General features: G+C 44.7%; 1 protein-coding gene across 1 annotated transcript in view; it reads left to right on the top strand.

Moving 5' to 3' along the window:
- LOC138952288 (uncharacterized) overlaps positions 1-27,436 on the top strand; it is an 86,002-nt gene that overhangs the window by 55,234 nt on the left and 3,332 nt on the right. The window contains exons 4-14 of the mRNA XM_070323921.1: positions 6,696-6,860; positions 9,748-9,893; positions 14,765-14,877; positions 16,349-16,464; positions 16,750-16,825; positions 17,367-17,635; positions 18,117-18,221; positions 18,904-18,993; positions 20,288-20,433; positions 20,789-20,938; positions 21,302-22,855. Coding sequence (XP_070180022.1) covers positions 6,696-6,860; positions 9,748-9,893; positions 14,765-14,877; positions 16,349-16,464; positions 16,750-16,825; positions 17,367-17,635; positions 18,117-18,221; positions 18,904-18,993; positions 20,288-20,433; positions 20,789-20,938; positions 21,302-22,855 — 2,930 coding nt within the window. The remainder of the gene's footprint in view (positions 1-6,695; positions 6,861-9,747; positions 9,894-14,764; positions 14,878-16,348; positions 16,465-16,749; positions 16,826-17,366; positions 17,636-18,116; positions 18,222-18,903; positions 18,994-20,287; positions 20,434-20,788; positions 20,939-21,301; positions 22,856-27,436) is intronic.

Genomic DNA, 27,436 nt, shown 5'->3' with positions numbered 1-27,436 from the left:
TCAACACGTGCTCTCAGCATGCAGCGCTGAACCGATTTTGATTTTTTTGTCTGGATCCACTACCAGTAACTCTTCCTTATCTTCTCCAGTGTTTTCAGCGTTTACCTCCCTTCCTTCGTATGGCGCGCGGATATTCCCATTCCGTTACTATTTTTAGAAGGTCACTGCACGTTACTATTTTTAGAAGGTCTCCAGTGTTTTGCGCGTTTATCTCCTTTCCTTCGTGCGCCGGCAAAGCCGGCGTACACCCGGCCTGGTATTCAGCTCTACTTCCTCCCGGCGAAGCCGGTACCCGGCGAAGCGGGTAATCATCTAGTATATATATATATATACTAGATGAATACCCGCTTCACCGGGTACGGCTTCGCCGGGAAGAAGTCGAGCCAAATACACGGCTGCGCCGGAGACCCGGCTTTGCCAGGTGTACGCCGGCTTTGCCGGCTTACCGCACGAAGGAAGGGAGATAAACGCGCAAAACACTGGAGAAGAGTAAAAATAGTATAACGAGAATATGGATTGAGCGTTGTCGACAGTGACCTTCTAAAAATAGAAACGGGAATATGGATTGACGCCACACGAAGGAAGGGAGATAAACGCTGAAAACACTGGAGAAGATAAGGAAGAGTTACTGGGAATGGATCCAGAGAAAAACCAAAATCGGTTCAGCGCTGCGCGCTGAGAGCACGTGTTGAAATATCTCATCGAGCAGGTTGTGTCCGGGGTCTACCTGAATATGCCCACCAAATTTGAAACAGATCCATCGAGAACCTTGGGCGTGCATCGCGGACACACACACACACACACACACACATACACACACACACACACACACACACACACAGACAGACACAAGTCGTATATATATATAGATACTAGATGAATACCCGCTTCGCCGGGTACGGCTGCGCCGGGAAAAAGTCGAGCCGAATACCCGGCTGCGCCGCACGAAGGAAGGGAGATAAACGCGCAAAACACTGAAGAAGAGTAGTGACCTTCTAAAAATAGTATAACGGGAATATGGATTGAGCGTTGTCGACAGTGACCTTCTAAAAATAGAAACGGGAATATGGATTGACGCCACACGAAGGAAGGGAGGTAAACGCTGAAAACACTGGAGAAGATAAGGAAGAGTTACTGGAAATGGATCCAGAGAAAAACCAAAATCGGTTCAGCGCTGCGCGCTGAGAGCACGTGTTGAAATATCTGATCGATGAGGTTGTGTCCGGGATGTAGCTGAATATGGCCTCCAAATTTGAAAAAGATCGATCGAGAACTTTGGCTTGGCATCGCGGACACACGCACACACACACATACACACACACACACACACACACAGACAGACACAAGTCGTATATATATATAGATATATATGGGCCAATATGCAATGGCCACAAGTACAATAAACCATCCAAAACTTGAAACTCTCTCTCTCTCTCTCTCTCTCTCGCTCTCTCGCTCTCTCTTTCTACTACTACTCTCCTAGAATTCTGGAAGAAAGACAGACAGATGCTGAAACGTAGACAGGGAGGGGGAGTGTGAGTGCGTGTGTCTGTGTGTTGGTGTATGCGAAGGATGGATGGATGGGAAGGAGAAGAAATTGATTTTTGTCATCAAAATATTGCAGTGTTTTTGTGTTTCTTACAATTCCTACTCACACAAACACGCACGCACGCTTGTACGAACACACGCACACACACACGCACACACACAGAGCAGTACGCAGGATCAGCCGTGTCCTTGTTTTGCCTTAACCGTCCGGCATGCAGTTAACTCACTCATTTTCTTTTATGTGCTGAATAGATTTCATTGTAGGCAAGACCAGCAAGGACAAAGAAGCGTGTTGTTTTAAAACCTGACTCGGGAAGGTCAGGCTTGCTTTGGGGCGAAGTGATTTGAAGGGGCAGGAAATGCTTAATCAGCGTTGAAAACAAGGAGGAACAAATTTGTTTTGAGTGCAGACAAGACGCGTTCGATAACAGGGGGCACATTTTTGGTATGGGCGGCGGAAATTGGCCCTCAGCGGCTTGCAAGATAAACTGAGGTCTTCTTCCTTTTGTTATCGTGTCATGTCACGTCAGATTACTGTACCTTTTGCTTCTGCGGTAAAGTGCCCCCCTTCCCCCACTTTTTCTGTCTGTCTGTCTACTCTCTCGTTTTCTACCCCTTCATCATTTTGGATTAGAAATTAGAGAGAGAGAGAGAGAGAGAGAGAGAGAGAGAGAGAGAGAGAGAGAGAGAGACTGAGAGAGAGCATCATTACGTGATAGTGTTCAATGTAATCAGTTGTCAAGTGAGTTGCAGATCGCCGCGACAAAAGTCAAATGTCACTTATCTCACACAGCAGTTTCTCTTTGCACTCACATAAGTTGCGTGCGTGTCTGCGTGCGATGAGTAGCTGACATGATATTGGGGTGTGTGTCAGTGTGCGTGTGTCAGTGTGTGTGTGTGTGTTTGTGCACGGTGTGTGTATTTGTGTGTATGTGTGTGCGTGTGTGTGTGACACACCATCTGGCTGACAAATACCACGCATAACGGTGTGTGCAGAGATTAAGAACTCCTTGACTTTACTGGTTTGTTTTCTCGCTGTCAAAATGTTTTCTCGTCAGATTCTCCTTGATTCCATTTGCCATGCAAACACTTCTTTACGCGACGAAGTGTAGTTTGCAAACATTTGCCTTTGTGTCTGCATTCTGGGCCGTTCTCCGTTTACCGGTTCATTTTTATGCGGTCAGGATTCTTGTTTTACATTACCTCACTCCCCCGGCCGGCCCCCTCGACCTCCCCCCACCCCCTTCATTATTCTGCAGCCGTCATTGCGTGTGAAGGTCGCATGCCTTCCAAGTAAAAGAAGAATTTGGGGGAGGGGGGGGGGGGGACAAAACAATGTGAAAAGAGCATGATTATGTCATCATTCCATATCTGACCTTGCTTGGGAGAGCCAATTCTCCTGAACATTGATGGGCTTTTCGTGATCATGTTATAAATACTGAAATTGGCCCGACCGTACACAGCCTTTAGATTACTCGTGTCATTGCTTTGAGCGTGTTAATTTATGGCAGAAAGTCGTTGGTTGTTATCTACTAGGTAAGTAAATTTAGTGTTGAAACGTACAAGGCTTGCAAATCGCGAAACAAAAAGTGAAAATCAGATTAATCAAGGATATTGTTCTTGGAGAAAAGGTTGTTTTGACGGTTTGTAGCGATAATGCTAGGGAGAAAAAAAAGCGTGCGTGTGTGTGTTGGGGGGGGGGGGGAGGATCCTACTCTGAGAATTTCAGTCTTTTTCAAAACAGCATTATTTTCTTGCGGCCATGATCATTCTTTCAGCCAGGGCATCTTCCCACTGATGATGATGTTGATGATGATGATGATGATGATGATAATGATGATGAGGAGGAGGAGGAGGAGGATTACTGAATAAAAACATTAAACAATGTTACAACAGCTGAAGACATCAAATGCAAGAAAGGATATAATTATTATCGTTGCATTTAAATAGATCACCCGTGCGCCATTAAGTTGCAGTATAGCGGCTCCAAGGAGACTGACGGCGAACAGAAGGAAGCTGTTTTCTCACAAGTGTCACTTATAGCAGGGCTTAGCTTCTCATGCATCCCCGGGCTTGCCTCTTGTGTTTTTCATCCGATTGGAACCCCCGCTACGGGGACTCTCATCTTTTCTTGGCTCCGGCCAATACCTGTCTCTTTGTTTTGCTGCGTCTCACCAAAGAACGGCTTGCCCTCATTTTCATTGACGCGTCTTTTATGATGTATATGTATACGTTTACGGTTGAAGCGGTACCATGTCGCAGAGTTTACTCTTTCCTGTCCTGTCTGAAAGGTAAAAGAGTAGAATTTCGTGTGGAAATGTTCATCCATACTACCTTCGCATGGTCATGATGAGTGCTCACACTATTTTTAGTTTGCTTCTTGTGTTTTTCATCCGATTGGAATTGCCCCGCTACAGGGGACTCTCATCTCTTCTTGGCTCCAATACCTGTCTCTTTGTCTTTCTGCGTCTCAGCAAAGAACGGCTTGTCCTCATTTTGGTGGACGTCGCTTTGAATAGCTTTTGAACAGCTACAGTGTGTTGTAAGATTGGCTGCTTTCTATCCGTGTCCTGTACTGAAAGGATCTATAATCATTGCCTTCACGTGGTCTTGTTAATGTGGCTCACGTTCTGCTGCATCTGCTACCCTCATCTGTTTCAAAACCGAATGTTAGCTGAAAATAGAATAGAAATGGCTTTGCGCGATGCTGCTAGAACTCCCCACGCTCCACCGTCTGGAAATGCAGCATTGACTTTCATGTTCACAGCCACAATTAGCAAGTGTTTAGGATATTCAGTCGTGTTTATTGCACATTCCCAAAATATTGCATACAATTATTAAGAAAATGAAAAGTTCTGTTTGAATCAAATCAACCTCGATTTTTGACCACTACATTTCCCATTCCCTGCACGAAGTACAAGTGGTCTCAGTGTGTGTCCACCACGGATGTGTGCTGACCACCAACGTTGACTGGACCAAACGGTCTGGTGGTGAGAAACAGGACACAGAAGACAAGTTTGTAGCAGCAGTCTGTCAATTCGGCTCTCCTCTCGTTCTGGCTTGCTTTGGGGTTTGTAGGTCACAGCCAATGAAAGGATGTCTTTGTTCCAATGTGTGTAATGATGTCCCGATGGATGGCCAAACGTTTTTTTCTCTGCATTCCTGTTTGGAGAAGGGAGGGTGTGTGAGGGTGAGGGTGGTTGCCCTTTTTGGCTTTCACGGCGAAATGTGTTGTTGAAGGGGTGGTCACGTGTTTTGTGATGAGCTTTTGAGATCACCGTTATACTCTCTCTCTCTCTGTGATGAAAATAAGAGAGGTGACAAGAAGCAATTTAATTCCCATGATTCCAATAACTACATCGTAAAGAAAAAACACAAAGCAGTATAAAACATTGGCATGTGCGGCAACACACACACACATTTTAACACACACACACGCCGCTCACTTACGCAACAGAGAGAGGGAGAGTGTGTGTGTCAGTCATCCATACCATTCTTCAGCGATATGACTGACTTGGCTCAGGAGCTTTGACTGAGTGCCAGTATCGTCCACTGGAGTGATGCCCAGGGCCCACATCACTGAAACCAGCCACACAATTCATTACCGTATTCCCATCCTGACATGCCCACCCATACACATCCTCTTGGAGAATGCATTAGCCGCCGTCAGACTGGTGTGAAGAATGCCTTGCGTAGTGCACACTTGATTGCCTCCCTTTTCATAGATTACCTCCAGTATACTGACAGAAACTGACTGGAAGGGTATGCTTCTGAATAGCCATTGTGTGATCATAGTTGAATAGCCATTGTGTGATCATAGTTGAATAGCCATTGTGTGATCATAGTTGAATAGCCATTGTGTGATCATAGTTGAATAGCCATTGTGTGATCATAGTTGAATAGCCATTGTGTGATCATAGTTGAATAGCCATTGTGTGATCATAGTTGAATAGCCATTGTGTGATCATAGTTGAATAGCCATTGTGTGATCATAGTTGAATAGCCATTGTGTGATCATAGTTGAATAGCCATTGTGTGATCATAGTTGAATAGCCATTGTGTGTGCATAGTTGAATAGCCATTGTGTGATCATAGTTGAATAGCCATTGTGTGATCATAGTTGAATAGCCATTGTGTGATCATAGTTGAATAGCCATTGTGTGTGCATAGTTGAATAGCCATTGTGTGCATAGTTGAATAGCCATTGTGTGATCATAGTTGAATAGCCATTGTGTGCATAGTTGAATAGCCATTGTGTGATCATAGTTGAATAGCCATTGTGTGATCATAGTTGAATAGCCATTGTGTGCATAGTTGAATAGCCATTGTGTGATCATAGTTGAATAGCCATTGTGTGATCATAGTTCAATAGCCATTGTGTGCATAGTTGAATAGCCATTGTGTGATCATAGTTGAATAGTCATTGTGTGATCATAGTTGAATAGCCATTGTGTGATCATAGTTGAATAGCCATTGTGTGATCATAGTTGAATAGCCATTGTGTGATCATAGTTGAATAGCCATTGTGTGATCATAGTTGAATAGCCATTGTGTGATCATAGTTGAATAGCCATTGTGTGATCATAGTTGAATAGCCATTGTGTGATCATAGTTGAATAGCCATTGTGTGATCATAGTTGAATAGCCATTGTGTGATCATAGTTGAATAGCCATTGTGTGATCATAGTTGAATAGCCATTGTGTGATCATAGTTGAATAGCCATTGTGTGATCATAGTTGAATCAGGGACTGAAAGACAAGAAACACATGGGTTGCGTTATGCAGACGCTTGTAATAATCAGTTAGAAATTCACAGTTGAAGTCTGTACCTTGGAAGCCGTGTATTTGAGTACACACGCACACACACACAATTACACACACACACACACACACACACACACACACACACACATGTAGAAAGAGAGATAGAGACAGACAGACATTGAGACACTGAGACACACACACACACACACACACACACACACATATGTAGAAAGAGAGATACAGACAGACAGACAGAAGAGGTGGCAGTGCTGGTGACACACACTTTAACCTTTTCCCAGAAAAAACACACCCATGCCCTCTCTCCAACTCTCCGAAGTATGTAGACACAACCTGACACCTGTATCTCCCTTCTTTACTTGCAGGTCCAGACGATGGTGCAGGAAATGAAGGCTGGCTTCATGGCGGCCCTTGACCAGCTGACCACCATGCAGGACGGAGACCAGAACTCGTGGCACGAGACTGACTCCACGTGCAAGCGACACGACAAGCAGCTCTCAGACTTTGTCACCTCCATGGACAGTCTCAGGGTGAGCAGTGGTGTTACAGAGAGAAGGGGTGAGGGAGAGAGAGAGAGGGGGGGGGGGAGAAGGGGTGAGGGAGAGAGAGACGGGAGGGGGGCGGGGATGGGAGGAGAGAGACCGATGCCACGTGCAAGCGTCACGACAAGCAGCTCTCCGACTTTGTCACGTCCATGGACAGTCTCGATCGGAGTCTGATGTTATTTCGGTTGTGACAATGAGAGAGGGGGTGATGGAGACCGAGAGAGGGGAGGGGAGAGAGAGAGGGGGGAGAGAGTGGAGGAGACAGATCAAGACAGAGAGACGGACACCACGTGCAAGCAGCGCAGCAAGCAGCCTCTGACTTTGTCACGTTCTTAGAGTCTCAGGGTGAGTAATCATTCCAGCGTCGCGGACGACGCTGGTATCTGTGGTTGGGAAGAACGTGCCTGTGGAGAATTAGTCTCCAAGCCAAAGCGCGCTGACTCTCCAAGCCAAAACAATTTCAAAGCTGAAAAAAAATGTACAATTTACGCGAAACGATTAAACACAGCTTTCGGGTGTTTTTTTTAATCTAAGATGTACATAAATATACCACTCCGACCATAAGGAAAAGAAAAAAAGACACACACAAAAAAAAGACCGAGAGGAGCCGAGTCAATCCGAGACCAACCGAGAGGACGTGTTTCGCGCCGTTTCGACGTCGTTTGTTCAGATGCGGCCGGTTGGATCAGTTGCGGTCATACAGGGGCGCCTTGCACAAGAAAAGATCTTCAACAATCCCGATCATCATCATGGTACAATAATGTTTTGTGCGCCCCCATGTATGTGTTCTGTGCTAATAATGCACGGTTGTGAAATGTCCGTACACATTTTGTGGCACTATGTAATTGTTAGTGCATCCTCCTGCGGATGCTTCGTGCTAAAAATGCACTTCCATTAAAATATTGTACGCTCATGTCAGTAATATATTTTCAATTGTTTCTCTGTCAATTTCAAGTGTTTGTTTCCAATTACTTCAGTATCTCCCTGTTGCAATTCCAGGTGATTCATTATGCATGTGCCAATTTGAGGTGTTTAATTCTGATTCCTGTATTTACAGTGTAAAATTAAAACTATTGTTTTCAAACATTCCTATGACACCTGGTAATGGTTCTGTGGTTTTGTTTTTAATTTGTATTTTGTTTTTCTGCAATAAATATTTGAAATGGATCTGAGGCCGACTTACTACTTTTAGCACTCTTTTTCACCACATTCCCACGTACAGATATTGCAATATCAACTCTTCCTTTCTACCTGTTTCAAACAAGCTCTATTTTTTAATTAAAAAGTTTTTACTAAATGTCTTAACATAGAGGGGGAATCGAGACGAGGGTCGTGGTGTATGTGTGTCTGTGTGTGTGTGTGTGTGTGTGTGCGTGTGTGTGTGTGTGTGTGTGTGTGTGTGTGTGTGTGTGTGTGTGTGTGTGTGTGTGTGTCTGTCTGTCTGTCTGTCTGTCTGTGTGTGTGTGTGTAGAACGATTCAGACTAAACTACTGGACCGATCTTTATGAAATTTGACATGAGACTTCCTGGGAATGATATTCCAGGACGTTTTTTGTTTTTTTTTATAAACGTCTTTTATGACGTCATATCCGGCTTTTTTGTACAAGTTGAGGCTGCACTGTCACACCCTCATTTTTCAATCAAATTGATTGAAATTTTGGCCAAGCAATCTTCGACGAAGGCCGGACTTCCGTATTGCATTTCAGTTTGGTGGCTTAAAAATTAATTAATGACTTTGGTCATTAAAAATCTGAAAATTGTAAAAAAATAAATAAATTATAAAACGGTCCAAATTTACGTTCATCTTATTCTTCATCATTTTCTGATTCCAAAAACATATAAATATGTTATATTTGGATTAAAAACAAGCTCTGAAAATTAAAAAAATTAAAATTATGATCAAAATTAAATTTCCGAAATCGTTTTAAAAACTATTTCATCTTATTCCTTGTCGGTTCCTGATTCCAAAAACATATAGATATGATATGTTTGGATTAAAAACACGCTCAGAAAGTTAAAACGAAGAGAGGTACAGTAAAGCGTGCTATGAAGCACAGCGCAACCGTTACCGCGCCAAACAGGCTCGTCACTTTCACTGCCTTTTGCACTAGCGGCGGACTACGTTCAGTTTCATTCTGTGAGTTCCACAGCTTGACTAAATGTAGTAATTTCGCCTTACGCGACTTGTTTTTTCTTGTGGCTGTTTAATCAATTCATAGCAAGCATTGACTGAAATAAACAATTTATATATCCAGCACAACATGCAATTCATTGACTTTTGACCCTAACCTTTTAACACTTCCCAAAATAAATCTTTGGTGGACATTGCATCGACGCTGTTCATTTTGAATGAACATTTTTCTTGTGTAAGTTTGGATGGGAAGGGTGAGAGAGAAAGTAGGGGAGAGATATTGCTTCTGTGCACAAAGGAAGCATCTGTAGAATGTGTTCCGGAGTTTGTGGACCAGTTTCAGTGAGTATAATACAGAGTTTGGGTTCCATTGTTGACCCATACCTGTCCTGGGTTCCATTGTTGACCTATATCTGTCCTGGGTTCCATTGTTGACCCATACCTGACCTGGGTTCCATTGTTGACCTATATCTGTCCCGGGTTCCATTGTTGACCCATATCTGTCCCGGGTTCCATTGTTGACCCATATCTGTCCCGGATTCCATTGTTGACCCATATCTGTCCCGGGTTCCATTGTTGACCCATATCTGTCCCGGCCTGAAATCAAACCCCTGATCAGCTCAAGTTAGACCAATTGAGCTACCCGGCCCCAATGCAGACATGACAGCAACACCTGCTGGATCAGCTTCTCCCTGCTAGCATACTAATTGTCTTATTATCATGTCTATCTTTTTCCGTCAGAGCGAGGTGAGCACACTGTCGAGCAATGTGAGCCAGGTGGTGAGCGCCCAGCAAAGCCTGCAGGACAGGCTGGCGGCCATGCAGACAGGACAGCAACACCTGCTGGACCACCTCCTAACGGCAGGCATACTCTCACACAAATCAAGGTCAGCTTCTTTTTACACTGCAACCACCCTTTTAAGACCTCCAAACATCTGGAAAAAACCCAGGTCTGGAAAAGGAGAGAGTCTCAAAATCGAGGTAAATGAACTGATGTTAGGAACAAAAAATCTGTAAAAATAAGGTCTTACAAGGGGGTTCCACTGTCTGTCAGTCTGGATGGAGGAAAGGGGGTTATACTGTCTGTCAGTCTGGATGGAGGAAAGGGGGTTATACTGTCTGTCAGTCTGGATGGAGGAAAGGGGGTTATACTGTCTGTCAGTCTGGATGGAGGAAAGGGGGTTATACTGTCTGTCAGTCTGGATGGAGGAAAGGGGGTTATACTGTCTGTCAGTCTGGATGGAGGAAAGGGGGTTATACTGTCTGTCAGTCTGGATGGAGGAAAGGGGGTTATACTGTCTGTCAGTCTGGATGGAGGAAAGGGGGTTATACTGTCTGTCAGTCTGGATGGAGGAAAGGGGGTTATACTGTCTGTCAGTCTGGATGGAGGAAAGGGGGTTATACTGTCTGTCAGTCTGGATGGAGGAAAGGGGGTTCCACTGTCTGTCAGTCTGGATGGAGGAAAGGGGGTTATACTGTCTGTCAGTCTGGATGGAGGAAAGGGGGTTATACTGTCTGTCAGTCTGGATGGAGGAAAGGGGGTTCCACTGTCTGTCAGTCTGGATGGAGGAAAGGGGGTTATACTGTCTGTCAGTCTGGATGGAGGAAAGGGGGTTATACTGTCTGTCAGTCTGGATGGAGGAAAGGGGGTTATACTGTCTGTCAGTCTGGATGGAGGAAAGGGGGTTCCACTGTCTGTCAGTCTGGATGGAGGAAAGGGGGTTATACTGTCTGTCAGTCTGGATGGAGGAAAGGGGGTTCCACTGTCTGTCAGTCTGGATGGAGGAAAGGCTGCTGATTTTCAAAAATGGGTGAGGGAATTTTGGGCGTGGAGATTGTTAGAGAGTTTATTGATTGGCCTGTAGAATTTTATCCTAATTAAAATGCATAGGTTCCTCATCATAATTTATGTTTTGAATAAGGAAGGAGGGAAATTGTGTTAGGGAGATGGTAAGAGATTTAGTTATTGGCTTATAGAACTTTACCCAAATTAAAAAAGTATAGGCACGTACCTTATTAAAATGTATGGGCTGCTCATTAAAATGTAGACAGTTCCTCATTAAAATGTAGACCGATCACATATGAAAACAGACGTTTGTAAGATCACATATATTCATTCGGATTAATTTGTGTACAGACCGTCAAACACAGAGATACACAAATACCAGGTGGATCATTAACAAGGGCAGACAAACACACAAATTCGCATCGACTAACATACAGAAAAAGGAACAGACAGACACATGTATATAAACAGACACACACACACGCACACACACACCATACAACCCTGATCCATCAAACCACACAGGGCAAAGCAGAATACCTATCAAAGTATCATGGTCAGACCTGGCTTGCCCCTCCCCATCAAGCAAAACACAGGTGAGATATGCACACAGTAAAGACAGGGAGGAGGTCTGACAAAACACAGGTGAATTATAACCAGGCACAGAGAGACATATCAGCTGAGAGAGGCGGAGGGGGGGCGTTGTTTGTTGACCCATGGAGAGTCCGCAGAGACCCAGGAATGGGTGAGGGAGACTCAGGAGGGGGTTGTGGATCCAGTAGGGGGAGGGAGAGACTCAGGAGGGGATAGACCCAGGAAAGGAAAGGGGGGAGGGAGGGACAGAGAGAGACTCAGGAGGGGGTATAGACCCAGGAAAGGAAAGGGGGGAGGGAGGGACAAAGAGAGACTCAGGAGGGGGTAGACCCAGGAAAGGAAAGGGGGGAGGGAGGGACAGAGACTCAGGAGGGGATAGACCCAGGAAAGGAAAGGGGGGAGGGAGGGACAGAGAGAGACTCAGGAGGGGGTAGACCCAGGAAAGGAAAGGGGGGAGGGAGGGACAGAGAGAGACTCAGGAGGGGGTAGACCCAGGAAAGGAAAGGGGGGAGGGAGGGACAGAGAGACTCAGGAGGGGGTAGACCCAGGAAAGGAAAGGGGAGAGGGAGGGAGAGAGAGAGAGACTCAGGAGGGGGTAAACCCAGGAAAGGAAAGGGGGGAGGGAGGGAGAGAGAGAGACTCAGGAGGGGATAGACCCAGGAAAGGAAAGGGAGGAGGGAGGGAGAGAGAGACTCAGGAGGGGATAGACCCAGGAAAGGAAAGGGGGGAGGGAGGGACAAAGAGACACAGGAGGGGGATAGTCCCAGGAGGGAGAGGGGAGAGAGTGACAGAGAGGGGGGAAGTGGGGGCAGCGAGAGAGGCCCAGGAGGGGGGAGAGAGAGAAGAAAAAAGATGAAGGAGGGGAAAGGGGAGAGAAATAGACGAGGAGGGGAGAGAGAGAGCAAGAGAGAGAGATCAGCTGAAAGATATAGACGTTGCATGATGAGGGGGATGGAGATAGCTAGATGGTCCGTAAAATTGATTTATCATCGACATGCAGGGTAAGCATACCACCAAGTATTTGCAATTAGAGGCGGCATTATCTGGGGTGAGTGAGAGGGCAGCTGTTTTATTTCCCTGTCTGCTGCACAGGTCCTTTTGCAGACGGAACATGTGCTTATCAGGGCTGGGACTTCCGATTTCTGTGGACACAACTTAGGAGAATTCCGGACACAACTTAGGAGAATTCCACTGGAGTAATCTATTTTTCCGCGTCCAATGTCATCACAGTATCTATAACTTGTTGACTGAATGATATGGAGAGAAGTGAAGATGGAACAGAACACTGGAGGCTTGAGAGTTAAATTGTGCTGTCTGAAAACTCCTGATAACTAATAGTCATGATGAGCTTCAATGCATTGGGGCGTCACTTGGATCATACTATTGCCAGTATTGGATTATGGATACATGGTTCATTATGTAAATATGCACCATTACAATGTTACCATTGTTGTGTGAAAGTGTTTTTTATGTTTGGTTGGGATTTTTTTTTTGGGGGGGGGGGGGGATGGGGGGGGGGGGGTGGGTGAGAAGAATATATTTTTTACCTGATCCAAACGAGTTGAATTTTAGTCTCAAAATGCACCAGATTGCACAGATTTTAATGTACCATTTAAAAAAAATCAGGGGAGCATGCCCCCGAACCCCCCTAGAATAAAGGGATTTCCTCTTTTTTCATCACAAGAGAGTCCCACCCCTGGCTTATATACCTGCTTGTTTTACCTGCAGAACATGTATCTTTGGGCACCTGAGCTGACTGTTTTACATGCAGACCATCTGTTTATGTACCTGGCTGGTTTACAGACAGAATGTGTGTTTGTACAGTATATCCGTGTGTTTTACCTGCAGAACATGTATTTATATAACTAGAGGAATACCCGGCTTCGCCGGGGTGAATCGCGAGACAGAGACAGACAGCGTGGCGGTTCACCACAATCACCTTTGAAGGCGAAGTCCTGTCAAACGGGATTGAGAATTTTAGAGCTTATTTCTTAGCCCTATATTATCTGTTGTGGCTTCTCAAATGCCAGAACATACAGACAGACAAAAGCCGCTAGACCCCATCACAAACAGAACTCTATAATCCACAGGTGTTGCTTACACACACACACAAAGACACACACACACAGAGAACACACAGAGAAGCCGTATATATATATGTATATCTATATCTATAAATATATAGAGATAGGTGACAGTGTATTTTTCGCGTGGCTATAAATTGATTCGACCTTTTCACTTTGACAGTAAGAACAACTTACGGGTGCAAGGGAAGCGTTCTGGACAGCGCAGTGACATTCTAAAAATAGTAACGTAGAAACAGGAATATGGATTGAAGCCACACGAAGGAAGGGAGATAAACGCAAAACACTGGAGAAGATAAGGAAGAGTTACTGGGAATGGTGAAATGAACAGAAAAACCAAAATCGGTTCAGCGCTGCGCGCTGAGAGCACGTGTTGAAATATCTCATCGATGATACTGTGTCCGGGGTGTAGCTGAATACGTTTGAAAAAGATCCACCGAGAACTTTGGCGTTGTGATGTGGTCTAGCGGCTTTGGTGTGTCGGTATGGGGGCCCGGGTAGCTGAGGTGGAACCAAAATCGGTTCAGCGCTGCGCGCTGAGAGCACGTGTTGAAATATCGACCAGGTTGTGTCCTGTCCCGGGTGTACCTGAATATGCCCACCAAATTTGAAGCAGATCCATCGAGAACTTTGGCCGTGCATCGCGCACACACACACACACACAGACAGACAGACAGACAGACAGACACAAGTCGTATATATATATAGATTGTGTACCTGCCAGTTTTACCTGCAAAACATGTATTTATATCAGGCAATCCAAATCTCCGCAAAGCCCAAAAAACAAAGTCTACAAGTTCACACAAGCTGCAAATATAAAGGAAAGCTCACTGTTTGCTAATTTCCCTCGAATGACATGCAGTTTGAATGGCACTGGAATGAGGGATAAGGGGTGTGTCGATGAAGTAGTTTTGCTGAATTCTGCAAAATATGACTTCACATCAGTCAAGACCAACATGGAAATGAAGATGAAAGTTTTCTGAATTAAAGATGTAAAAATTGTTTATGAAAATGTAAAATATAGCGACTGGTAATGATTTGAAATCCCTGCATGCATGTTGGACAAGTTTGCATATTTCCTAATCACAATGCTATGTTTGTCATTGAACGGTTTCAGAGATGTGCTGTCAAAGTATTCCTAATCACAATGCTATGTTTGTCATTGAACGGTTTCAGAGATGTGCTGTCAAAGTATTCCTAATCACAATGCTATGTTTGTCATTGAACGGTTTCAGAGATGTGCTGTCAAAGTATTCCTTATCATAATGCTATGTTTGTCATTGAACGGTTTCAGAGATGTGCTGTCAAAGTATTCCTTGGGTGGAGGGACTCAAGCAGACGACGCCAACAGACGCCGAGCTCAGCAGTCAGCTGATGTCACCGACTCGCAGGCAGCAAAGGAGCAAGGTTGGTGCTCACAAGAAAAACGGCCATCTTCAAAGTTTATAATTACAGTGGAACCCCCCATTTAAGACCTCCAACAATCTGAGAAGATCGGGTCTTAAAAAGGAGGGAGTCTTAAGATGGGGGTAAATTTACAGAGGTTATGAACGGAAAGTCTGAAAATACAGGGTCTTGAAAGGGAGGAAGTCTTAAATTGGGGGTCTTAAAAGGGGGGTGCCACTGTATATCCTCATGGAAGCAAAAAAATGTTTCATCAAAGTGAAATAAGAGAAATACAATATCATGTTTGAAATATTCATCACCTTTGAGTTTGAGTATATGATGTCATTCCCTGAAAGCTAATACTGATTAGATCAGTTCCCAAAATAACTGTCAGGTTTTTATGGGTTTTGAAAGAGTGAATACCCTTGCTTTTAGGGGGACAAGCAGTGCACAGGCTAATCACTAGCAAGGGGTGTGTCTAAAACACCTGGACAAGGAGCATGTGTGAATTTATTTGTCGCAGAAAAAGCAAGGATATTCACTCTTTCACAACCCAAACAAACCTGATAGAGTTATTTCTGAACACCTTCTATTCTGCTGAGAAACTAGTTATCTTGTAGTGAATTATGGAAAACCAAAACAAAATTCAATATGCACTACATGTAGCAAATTGTGCACATGTGTGCATGAGACTAGATTTATGATGTTAGGGATAGGTTTTATGCATCAGGGGAGATGATATTGAAAATTGAACAAAGTACAGATAGTGATCGAAGTCTCTTTGTGGTAAAAAACAACAACTTGCAGGTATGTTTAACAAACTTTTTTGAAATGACAAGGAAAAGACAGAATGTGTTTATGCACTATCCAGTTGCGAATATGTGTGCATGAGACTAGATTGATGATCTGTGGGAAATGTTGTGCATCAGGGGAGATAATTGTTTAAATAGTGTAAAGTAGGAGTAGTCCTGTCTGTCAGCAATCTTGGATAATGTGTATCAAAGTCTCCTTCTTTCAATAATAAGTGTCCGTTTTTTGTGGCCCAGATCAAAGAATACTTCCTCTTAGAAGTTAGTGAAAGTTGCTAATGCCATCTTCTGGTTCTGATTACGCACCAATAAAAAATATAAAAAATATTTGTTTCCATTGACTGAGGGCCAAAACAAATTGGGTGGGTAGGTTGTTGTAATGATTTGATGTATGTATAGAATGAAACTCGCACACATAGACAACACTGTGAAGGCGTGTATAGTAATGATCACACTGTATTGTAGATAAGACTAAAAGCTAAGGTTGAATACACAAGCACAAAGTAGAGAGTACTGATAGTTCTAGACTGGACACTGTGATAGCTGAATGCAGACTGCTACAGAAGCAGAGATCAACTGAGGCTGGCTGTGTGGCCAGGCTATGTGGATAATCATGACTCGTGGGCAGATATCACTACAGTCTGCTTATCATCTTTCGTTATTTTGATGTCTGTTTTGAACAGATGACAAGACGGCTGTGACGGCGGCAGCATGTAAGAGCCTCAGTCTGACACAGGCGCTGGCCGCCCGCTGTCACAACATTGACGTGTCTGACTCCAGTGAGGAGGAGATCGGCTCTGTGAGTAGGAATAGAGAAGAGAGAGGGAGAGAGAGAGAGAGGGAGAGATAGACTGGATGACTGTGGCGTTGAGACGCAGCCTTCAAAAGTATGAGTAGAAGAGAAGATTTTGTGAGAGAGAATGTGTGTTTATGTGTGCGCGTGCACACGTTCGTGTGCACGTGTGTGAGAGAGAGAGAGAGAGAGAGAGAGAGAGAGAGAGAGAGAGAGAGAGAGAATGTACACACATGTGTTGGGATGATTTGTGATTGTCAGTGTATGACAGAACGTGTTGCATTGTTTCAGCCCCATCGTGCACAGCATGGGGAAAGAGGACCAAGCAGGTCCATGGCTGGGAAATCTCAGAGCGCCACTGACTCACGTAATTATATTTCTCAGGCAATTTCGCGTGAAGAGCCCCATTTCTGGCATAAGTGGATGTGCTTACTGCACTGAATTCACTTTTAAGAATATTAAGTTCAACAACAACAGAAGAGAAAACTATTTGTGCACTTTATTTTCTGATGTTTCGGGTTTATTGAGCAAATTGCATCTGTAGAAATGTTCTCAAGTAGGTATATGAAGGTCAGTGTTGTTCCCAGGCCTGTGATTTTGGTCATTTAGGCATACTGTTTTGATCTGACGCAATACTTGTTCTGGCCCCAGGCCGGCCAAATGTCAGAGATTTTTGTTACATGGGATGTCTTTTGACACAGCATTGTTTTTTCGACCAGGACATTTTGACTGATATATATGTGTTTTGAATCCCAGGTCCTGTGACCTATGGTCTTCTGTGCCTGGGAACAACATTGATTGAGGAATGAAGTTATTAGATAAATACATAATCTCGTTAAAACCATTGATGTGACCTCATAAAAGCAGAAAAATCGTGTTTCATCACACTGCACTCTTGCAACGTGCAGCTCAGCGGCGCCAGGCGGTGCAGGAGATGGTGGACTGTGAGCAGGACTACTGCACCCAGTTGTGGACAGTGGTCAATGTGTACCAGCTGCCCCTGCAGGACGGTCACTACATGAGCTCTCGCCAGCTCTGCGTCCTCTTCCCCTCCCCCCTGGCCGAGCTGTGCGAGCAGCACTGTCAGATGCTGCACTCCCTGCAGGACAGGCTGGTCCATTGGTCCTACGCGGGGGTGGTGGGTGATGTCTTTGCCAGGATGGCTGACAGCAACAGTGTGAGTTGTGGCTGTGTGTGTGTGTGTGCGGGTGAGCTGTGCGAGCAGCACTGTCAGATGCTGCACTCCCTGCAGGACAGGCTGGTCCATTGGTCCTACGCGGGGGTGGTAGGGGACGTCTTTGCCAGGATTGGCTGACAGCTACAGTTTGAGTGAGGGAATTTGCCTCGTGAGTGTTAAAAAATTCCAAACCATTTAAGAATTATAGGTGAGAGGCCGGCAAGGAAAGGTACGTGTGATATGTGTTATGTTTGTTTCACTTGATTAATTGTCCATAAGACATTGTCCAGCCTTACATGATTGATTACCAGCTCACAAGAAGATCAAATTGCAGCATTTAACACTGATGCATCAGTAACTGACACTACTGATCTGTGCTAATTGTCATATTGCCCAGGGTAGCAGAGCACTGAATATTTTGTCACAGGAATTAATGACGGCGATATTTAAATTCCTTGTTGTGTTTGTGTGTACCCACCAGAATTTGCTGGGCCTGTACCAAGAGTATGTGGAGAGCCTGCCTGGTGCCATCAGCTGTCTGCGACGTCAGCTGGCACAGTCCAGATCCTTCAGATCCTTGGTCAAGGTACTTGTTGATTATCAGTCATGGTTCAATCTGTTGTTAGCTGTTGGTGCTCAGCTTTCTGTTGCTAGCTGTTGGTGCTCAGCTTTCTGTTGTTAGCTGTTGGTGCTCAGCTTTCTGTTGTTAGCTGTTGGTGCTCAGCTTTCTGTTGTTAGCTGTTGGTGCTCAGCTTTCTGTTGCTAGCTGTTGGTGCTCAGCTTTCTGTTGTTAGCTGTTGGTGCTCAGCTTTCTGTTGCTAGCTGTTGGTGCTCAGCTTTCTGTTGTTAGCTGTTGGTGCTCAGCTTTCTGAATGCTTTCGCCACATTACCCTCGGAAATAAAGATTTTTTTGTCTTGTCAGTATTTAGCCTGATGTTCTTGTGGAACTTATATGTATGGAGTTTTTTTGTATGAACTCCAGGGCTAGCTTTAGGATGGTTTGTTGCAAGTTTGATGAGTCAGTCAAATCCAGCTGTTTTTATGTTTTGCCAGGTCCACATACATATTTTCTATCTTTTTTGGGGGGGATCAATTGTTTTAATTTTGTTTACTCTTTATGCCTCTATCTGTTTCTTCCCCCCTCATTCTTTCTATTTTCTTCAAAAATTGCAAAGCAGAAAAATTAATTCTAACGTGCGTGAGCATATATATGTGTATAATGAACCATGCATGCGGAAAAAATGAAAGTATGTTGACTCAATTTGCAGAGCCAGAGGGAATCCAATCCCAACACAGACCTGCTGTCACTGTTGATCTCACCGCTGCAGAGAATTCCCAAGTACATGCTGCAGTTACAGGTAAGCTTTCTTTATTGCCTGTAGCTGTTTGTGCTCTGTGTATATATATCTACAGTCGCACCTGTCAACAACAAACGCCCAAGATGGTCTGTGGCAAGTGTTGTGCATCAGGGGAGATAATTTTTGGCTCACGTTAGTGTAGCCTATGCGATGCTAACTTTTGTCTGTCTGTGCGTGTGTATGTGTGTGATAGAAACTTTAACATTTGACTGAACACCGAAATACTAATTTTACCTGGTTATTATCCAAGCAACAGCTTCAAAGTATTGAAGCAATGATCAACATTTCGTCGGCACGTATGTAGTTAAAGTGTGTATCTAAAGAAAACGGGTGGTGGGGGGTTTTGGGGGGGTAAAAACAGGTGACTGGTTTGTGTCGTGTGTGGTATGTAGACCAGGTCAGGGGTCAAGGTTAAGTCAGATCGCATGAAGGATTGTGGTATAGATACAGTTCTCACCCAGCTGCAGTTCGCCGATTCGGGGAAGACGATTTCACATTGTTCGGTTTCGTAGCCCCAGAAAAATAGATAAAGAAGATACCAAAGGAGATTTCCTCGGTTGATCTGCACAGCGTGTTTCCAGTGTGTGCGCGAGGAAGCGCTGTCGAAAGCGCAGTGTCGATCTGGCAGTCGTGTCCCCGTAAGTAGGCTACAGACAGACAGATCTAGATCTAGTGTCTCCCACTCTTGCACCGTGTCACCTATGCTTACTGTGTGTGTGTATGTGTGACGGAGTGAATTAGTTTGTGTTACTGTTTGTCGATTTCTTACGGGAACCTTGAAGGCTTCGCCTCTTGTTTAAATGGCAAAAAGTAGGAATGGTGTTCCTGGCAGGGAAAGGGAGAGAACCAGACTATTCATCGTTGTAGCATTTAAATTTGGTTATCGCCGTCTGGATCCGAGTTGTGAGAATGCTACTCGTCCCTCCTAAATCTGGTAGCTGGGCCAAAGGTTGTAAGGATAATTATAGATGGCAATAAATTCGGCATCACATGCACGCATAGCTCTGCAGGCATGGATAGACAGACTGTGAGTCACATACACAAAGGCAGGCATACATGCATGCTTGGACACACACACACATGCATGCACATACACACATACACAAGAACTTTTGCTCTCTCCCTCTCTCTGTCTGTCTCTCTCTGTCACTCTCTCTCTCTGTCTCTCTCTCTCTCTGCCTCGATCTCTCTCTGTGTCTCTCTTTCTCTTTCTCTCTCTCTCTCTCCCTCTCTCTCTCTCTCTCCCTCTCTCTCTAATGGCCATAAAGTCACACCAGTTCTTTCCGTCACACAGCAAGTCCTGCGACACACGCCAGAGGACCACCCAGACTACTTCAACCTGCAGGCCTCCCTGGTCAAGCTACAGGACTTTGTGGAGCGATTCAACCACGACATCACACACACAACCCAGGCCATCGCTTTGGATTTGCAGCATTTGCAGTGAGTCATGAGAATCGCTCACAGTAATAGACCAATTCTGAAAATAACTCAGGAAGTCAGACAAAAAGATTTCTATAAGACTTGCATGAAATATTGGATATTGAAAAGTGGAAAGTGGACATGTGCATAAACTATTAAAGTATTATTAACTGAACCCTCCATGTCATTGTGATGTAAGAGTAAGTGTGAAGGATTTTTCTATCATAAGAGGCAAGTCAGTAGTCAAAGATTCAGCATGATAACCAACAATGTTGATTTTGTTCTATAGGGCCCAAAGCTCATCGGCAGTAGTTGTGAGGTGTTGCAAGCTGTTGAGTAGTTTGAAATGTCCTTTTTATGTTGATGTATTATGCAGGGCTCAGGGGTCGTCGTTCCGGTCGAGTGCCAGCGGCAGTAGTTGTGAGGTGATGCCGGCCACCACCAGCACCATCGACAGCGGCATTCACTCCACCGGGGAGGACACCTTCCCACCTCGCTTCATCCGCAACGGCCGCAATGACCACGAGTGAGTTGTATTCTTCCTCACAGTCATGTGTGGCTGCTAGGGCTGTTTGGTGTTTCATGGGGCGGGATTTATTTTCCAGAGTCAACTTTGTGCAGACTGTTCTTGGTGTCTGAACACCCCGTGTCCACGCATGCACACGATAAAGATCCCAAGTTCACAGCGAAAGTCTCAAGTCTTGAAAACATGAATACACGCATGCAGGAAAAAGAACCCAAGCTGATAGTCACAACTGGTTTTGAACCAGCGCTGTTACCGACTGAGTTATCTTTGCCCCCCCATGTTAATTATTTAGAATAAAATCCTTTTGAAACCAAATTCCTTTCCTTTGATTAAATCATAAATTTTTTGTTCCCTCGTTAACAGCGCCTACCTGCCCAAGTGGGTGGACCACAACAAGCCGTACCACAACACCGACCACCACCACACTGACCAGCGCCCGCAGTCTGCCACTCCCCAGCGGCGTCAGATGCAGACACGCCTCAACTCACACAGCCAGCCCGACCTCACGTACACAGGCTATGTCACGCCCAGCGCCGTGGACCCTCAGGCCAGCGTGCCCCAGATCCGCAGTCACTCCAAAATGGCCGCCGCCGCTGCAGTGGATCGTAGAGCCCGCCAGCGACGCTACAAGATCAAGAAGCGGATGGAAGGCCCCGGGCAGTCCCCTGTCAGGCCCAATTCCGCTATAGACTTTGTGGACCCCAGGGAGCATGTGATGACCAGGCCGCACTCTGTGATGGGGCCGTTCCCTGGGGATGGTCGCCGCGTCATTCAGGTATACGGCCGCGGAAAGCCGCCCAGGAGCGGGCAGAGGATGAGCGACTCTGGCCTGATGTCGCAGTCTGCCCCCCTGCAGCATGTGGTGCGCGCCTCCACCTCCCCCAGACACGGCGCAGTCAACGGGCACTGGGAGGTGGCTGGGGGCGGGGACAATGGGGACTATGACGACGATGAAGATGACACGCGCGTGCCCAGCGACACCCAGTCCGGCAGCTCAAACAAGGCCAGCAGCCTTAATTCTCAGGACGCCCAGGAGACGGAGACGGACAACTCCGATGATTACGGCCAGGAGGACCTCGCTGCGGCTCTGGCCCACCACCTCAATGGCGGGGGCGGCATCAACAACAACAACAACAACTATGTTGTGGACGCTCAGGATCTGATGGTCGGCCACACGGCACAGAGACAGCTGCAGCATCCCAACCACTATCAGCACGAGGATGAAGACAATTATGAAGAGGAGGAGGAGGACGAGAATATAGATGTGCAGCTGGACTCCCCCGAGTCAGACTACATGCCGCAGCATCAGACCCAGAAAGCCCCGGAACACATGTCCGAGGAGCTCAAGCTTGACCTGACCTATTTCGCGGACGACAAGGAAGGCAAGACCAAGCTGGTGAAACGAGCGCTGCCGGCAGAGCCCCGGCTGATGGTCAACAACAACCCCGTCCCGCTCTCCATGAAACCCATGGACAACGCCAACAACCTGGCAGCTGAGGTGTCGACCACAGTTGACCGCTCGCAGAAAGAACCGCCCAAAGAGGTGGTGGACAGTTTGTCGGGGGACAAGTCGGACAAGGTCACCTCCCTCCCCCCCATCCGCCCCGTAGATGCCTACCCTAACGTACACGACAACAACAGTCGAGTGCTTCACACGGATTTAGACCGACCCCGGCGTAGCGTGACTCCTAACGAGATTTCCGGTGTGACCCGTCCTGTGGTTATGCGCCGGGCTGCCACCCCTTCCGAGTTCATCGGGGCGGTGGACAGCTCAAACGCTAAAGCTGCGAGGCGGAGAAAAGACTCTAAGAATGCCTCCACGGAGAACCTGCACCGTTCCATTGATGATGTGTCGTTGTCTGCCGCCAAGAAAAAGCCGTTCAGGACTTCCCTGAAAAACCTGTTCCACAGGAAAAAGTAAGTGTGGGAGTTGTGTCTCTGCATGGTGTCATGTGCATGGTGTCATGTGCATGGTGTCATGTGCATGGTGTCATGTGCATGGTGTCATGTGCATGGTGTCGAGTTGTGGATGTTTTCCTGTTTGAAATATTTGTCATGATTGTGTTGTTTGCGTTTGAGTAAATGGGAAAAAAATAGCACGTGATGATTATGTTTTCCTTTGTAACAAAATCTAAAGGAGAAGAATTAAACTAAAGTCTTCTTTGGAACAGTCGAATACTCAAGTTTTAGTTCATTATAAACGGTTATTCAATATTACTGGCATAATCTTCTGGCATTTTCAATCTGCATTTTAGCAGAAGTAATAATGTGAAATATGAAGTGTTAGTATGACGGTTGTTCAGGAATGCTGCCTTGAATAGGATTAGGAATGGCAACTTAATTCTCTGAACAAATTATCTCTAAGGATACGTAAAACGATAACTGGTAATTTGGCTTGATACTTGTACTAGTTTCCTATATTTGATAAGTTTTGTTTTCTATACTTGATACGTAATCGGCATGTTCAGCATAAAGTGGCAAAGAAAAGGATGCTGCATAATGTTTATTTGTGTAAACTGAACAGCACTGCCTGTGAACTGTTCACCTCCTGACACTCTGTAAATGACTGTTTCCCACTTTAGTTGCAATTTTGAGATCCTTTGTTTGTGTGAGTTCTGTTGACGTTTCTTGCACGTTTGTGTTCTTTCATTTTTTCCATTGCATTTTTACTTCAGGCATACTGAGTCGGATGTGTAAATGCCCCCTGCATGATAGGTAAATATCTTCATACACGCTTTTTGTTTTGTTTTTCTGCAATAGTTGTTATTTTTTTTACGGAGGTGTTTGAAGCAATGCCGATTTGGTTTTTGGCACAGAAGTTAAGCAGCTGCACTGTGGATAACATGCTTTTGGACAGTATAACTTTGTGTTTTGGCATGCATAATTTCTCAGTAGTTTTGTTTCATGTTGATATTTTTTTTAAACATTTTATGACCATTGAGAAAAAGCATGACTGTTTGTGTGTGTGTGTGTGTGTGTGTGTGTGTGTGTGTGTGTGTGTGTGTGTGTGTGTGTGTTTTGCTTTATTTGTTCAAATTGTAAAGCTATAAAAACCGAAAGAAGTACAGATAGAAATATTTACATTTTGATTTCTGAAATCAGTAAAAAAAAAAAAAGAAATTTAGAATTTGACATGTATGCACACAAAAATTAGTATACCTAGTTTGCATTTGAACTAGCTTTGTAGTCAAGCTTTGCCATGCTAATAATCAATGTAGCTGATCATTTGAAGGCATTGCAAGAATATGCATCTGGTGCTAAGAAAGCTTTACCCTGCTCACATATGATATGGAAATGAAATGCTAATATGATGTATTGATATTTTAGTTAGATTTGTATGTGTTTAATGTAAAACTCAAGTGTTTTTGTTTTATTTCTAAGTATATTTATACTTCATTCAAAAAAGGTTTCCTTATAATTTATTGTGATCTTCCATTTTCTTTATTTGAAAAATATATGTTTTAAATTATACACCATATTAGACATGAACTGTGGTTTGCCAAGTATATACTTTTGTGTATATGAAGCTCTTTTTACTGTAAATGTTTATTTACAACTCTATGACTTCTATTGTTTATGCTTATGTTCAAAATCCGAAGACCTTAAGATCACCATGTTGAATTTGCACTGCATGTTTGAAAAGGTGCACTGACCAGAAATAAAAGTAATGCAAATTGTCTTCATGTCTGTGCTTGTGAAATGATTCCTTGCTACTCTTAACCTGCTTTTATCGCTTGATTCTTTTTATTTAAAGGCATGTTGGAAGGGGAACCTCAGAATTTTCTAAATGCACGACTTCAGTCAGTCTAGTATCTTAAGTAGCTTGTTGTGAAAGGTTTATTGCCAAGCTCCCGAATTAGCCCTGTGGAATTTACAGCACTTACTGAACAAAGATTGAACATTTTGAGATTTGAGATCTAGCTGACGACGAACCGTGCACAAGGTTAAATCTAGAGAGATTCATTGGTTACAGCTTATACGCTTAAATTCTCACTCTGCCTCATGAAAGCAGTTTGCCTCACCGTCTCAGATCTAGCCTGGCTTTTATGTGGGATTAGAACATCCCTCCGCTTGGTCACATACACAAAGTGAAGAGCCTGGCTTTTATGTGGGATTAGAACATCCCTCCGCTTGGTCACATACACAAAGTGAAGAGCCTGGCTTTTATGTGGGATTAGAACATCCCTCCGCTTGGTCACATACACAAAGTGAAGAGCCTGGCTTTTATGTGGGATTAGAACATCCCTCCGCTTGGTCACATACACAAAGTGAAGAGCCTGGCTTTTATGTGGGATTAGAACATCCCTCCGCTTGTTCACATACACAAAGTGAAGAGCCTGGCTTTTATGTGGGATTAGAACATCCCTCCGCTTGTTCACATACACAAAGTGAAGAGCCTGGCTTTTATGTGGGATTAGAACATCCCTCCGCTTGTTCACATACACAAAGTGAAGAGCCTGGCTTTTATGTGGGATTAGAACATCCCTCCGCTTGGTCACATACACAAAGTGAAGAGCCTGGCTTTTATGTGGGATTAGAACATCCCTCCGCTTGGTCACATACACAAAGTGAAGAGCCTGGCTTTTATGTGGGATTAGAACATCCCTCCGCTTGGTCACATACACAAAGTGAAGAGCCTGGCTTTTATGTGGGATTAGAACATCCCTCCGCTTGGTCACATACACAAAGTGAAGAGCCTGGCTTTTATGTGGGATTAGAACATCCCTCCGCTTGGTCACATACACAAAGTGAAGAGCCTGGCTTTTATGTGGGATTAGAACATCCCTCCGCTTGGTCACATACACAAAGTGAAGAGCCTGGCTTTTATGTGGGATTAGAACATCCCTCCGCTTGGTCACATACACAAAGTGAAGAGCCTGGCTTTTATGTGGGATTAGAACATCCCTCCGCTTGGTCACATACACAAAGTGAAGAGCCTGGCTTTTATGTGGGATTAGAACATCGCTCCGCTTGGTCACATACACAAAGTGAAGAGCCTGGCTTTTATGTGGGATTAGAACATCCCTCCGCTTGGTCACATACACAAAGTGAAGAGCCTGGCTTTTATGTGGGATTAGAACATCCCTCCGCTTGGTCACATACACAAAGTGAAGAGCCTGGCTTTTATGTGGGATTAGAACATCCCTCCGCTTGGTCACATACACAAAGTGAAGAGCCTGGCTTTTATGTGGGATTAGAACATCCCTCCGCTTGGTCACATACACAAAGTGAAGAGCCTGGCCGGGTGTTCTCTGTGCACACTGGGGTTTTGTTGAAGAACTCATTTCGTGGAAGGTATTGCAGTGCCTTGTTCAAAAATCAATTCATCAACAAATTCAAACTCAGCACAGTAAGCAGTCGGTCAGTGATGTGGGAACTGGCCGTATAAAATTTCATCTCACACGGCATCACTGCAGAGCGCCTAGAACTGTACCCACGGAATATGCGCGATATAAGCCTCATTGATTGATTGATTGAACTGTTATGAAGTCAAAGGAGCCCGGTCTCATCGCACGTAAAGCCTGACCAGATCTCAAATGGTGAGGCTAACAGTTTAGGGGGAGTTGACATTTAAAGCACACACTCCCCTGCATGCTAGCACGTTGGTTTTTTTCCTGGCTTTGACGTTCTTCTGGCATGAAGACTTACGCTTTGCGCTTGTGCATCAGGGTGTGTTTTTAGTCTCTTTCCGCCCTGCATGAACTTTCCCAAAATGCACACAGACACAATTGCCGAGTCGCCCGCTCCCAAAACACATACAGATGTCTTGTTGTGAAGGTTTGGATTCACCTTTGTAGTGTGCAGCTGAGTGCGGGATTAAACACAGACACACTGGCATTGATGCTTCCAGATGTGATGAATTCATGTGAAAACAAGCCTGATAATAGATTGTAATGCAATGTATGAACAGGTCAATGCACACTCGCACAAATTACAGATCCCCAGACGTGTGCATGCATACACAATTTTGCATGCAGGCGTAAGCAAAGAGACGCACATGCGGAGGTGTGTACACATACACATGCTCACTTACAGACCTGTATTGACATGTATAAACACACACGCACCCACCAACACACACACACACATACAGAGAAACACACACGCACACACACACACACACACACACAATTTGTTAGACAATCTCTTTGTAACTTAGGTTTTAGTCACGTTTGGCATAACCAATCTACATTAAATGTACACAAATTAAAGTTTGCCATTGACAAAAAACAACAAGAGGAATATATAAGATACTGGACAAAAGAAAAATCAGATACATATTCCAGACTTAAGTTTTATTCTATGATCAGTAAATCTTACGAAATGCAGTCATACTTAATACAAATTAAGAATAATAAACACAGAAAGATGTTAAGCAGATTAAGGACTAGCACACATTGTCTAAAAATTGAAAGTGGAAGACATCAGAATATCCCTAAAGAAAATCGTCTTTGTATTGAATGCAATGTCATAGAAGATGAAATACATTTTCTAGAT

Source organism: Littorina saxatilis, linkage group LG17, assembly GCF_037325665.1.
Source record: "Littorina saxatilis isolate snail1 linkage group LG17, US_GU_Lsax_2.0, whole genome shotgun sequence".
Classification (NCBI taxonomy): domain Eukaryota; kingdom Metazoa; phylum Mollusca; class Gastropoda; order Littorinimorpha; family Littorinidae; genus Littorina; species Littorina saxatilis.
The sequence above is the reverse complement of the archived record's forward strand: the minus strand, read 5'-3'. Positions and strand labels throughout refer to the sequence as shown.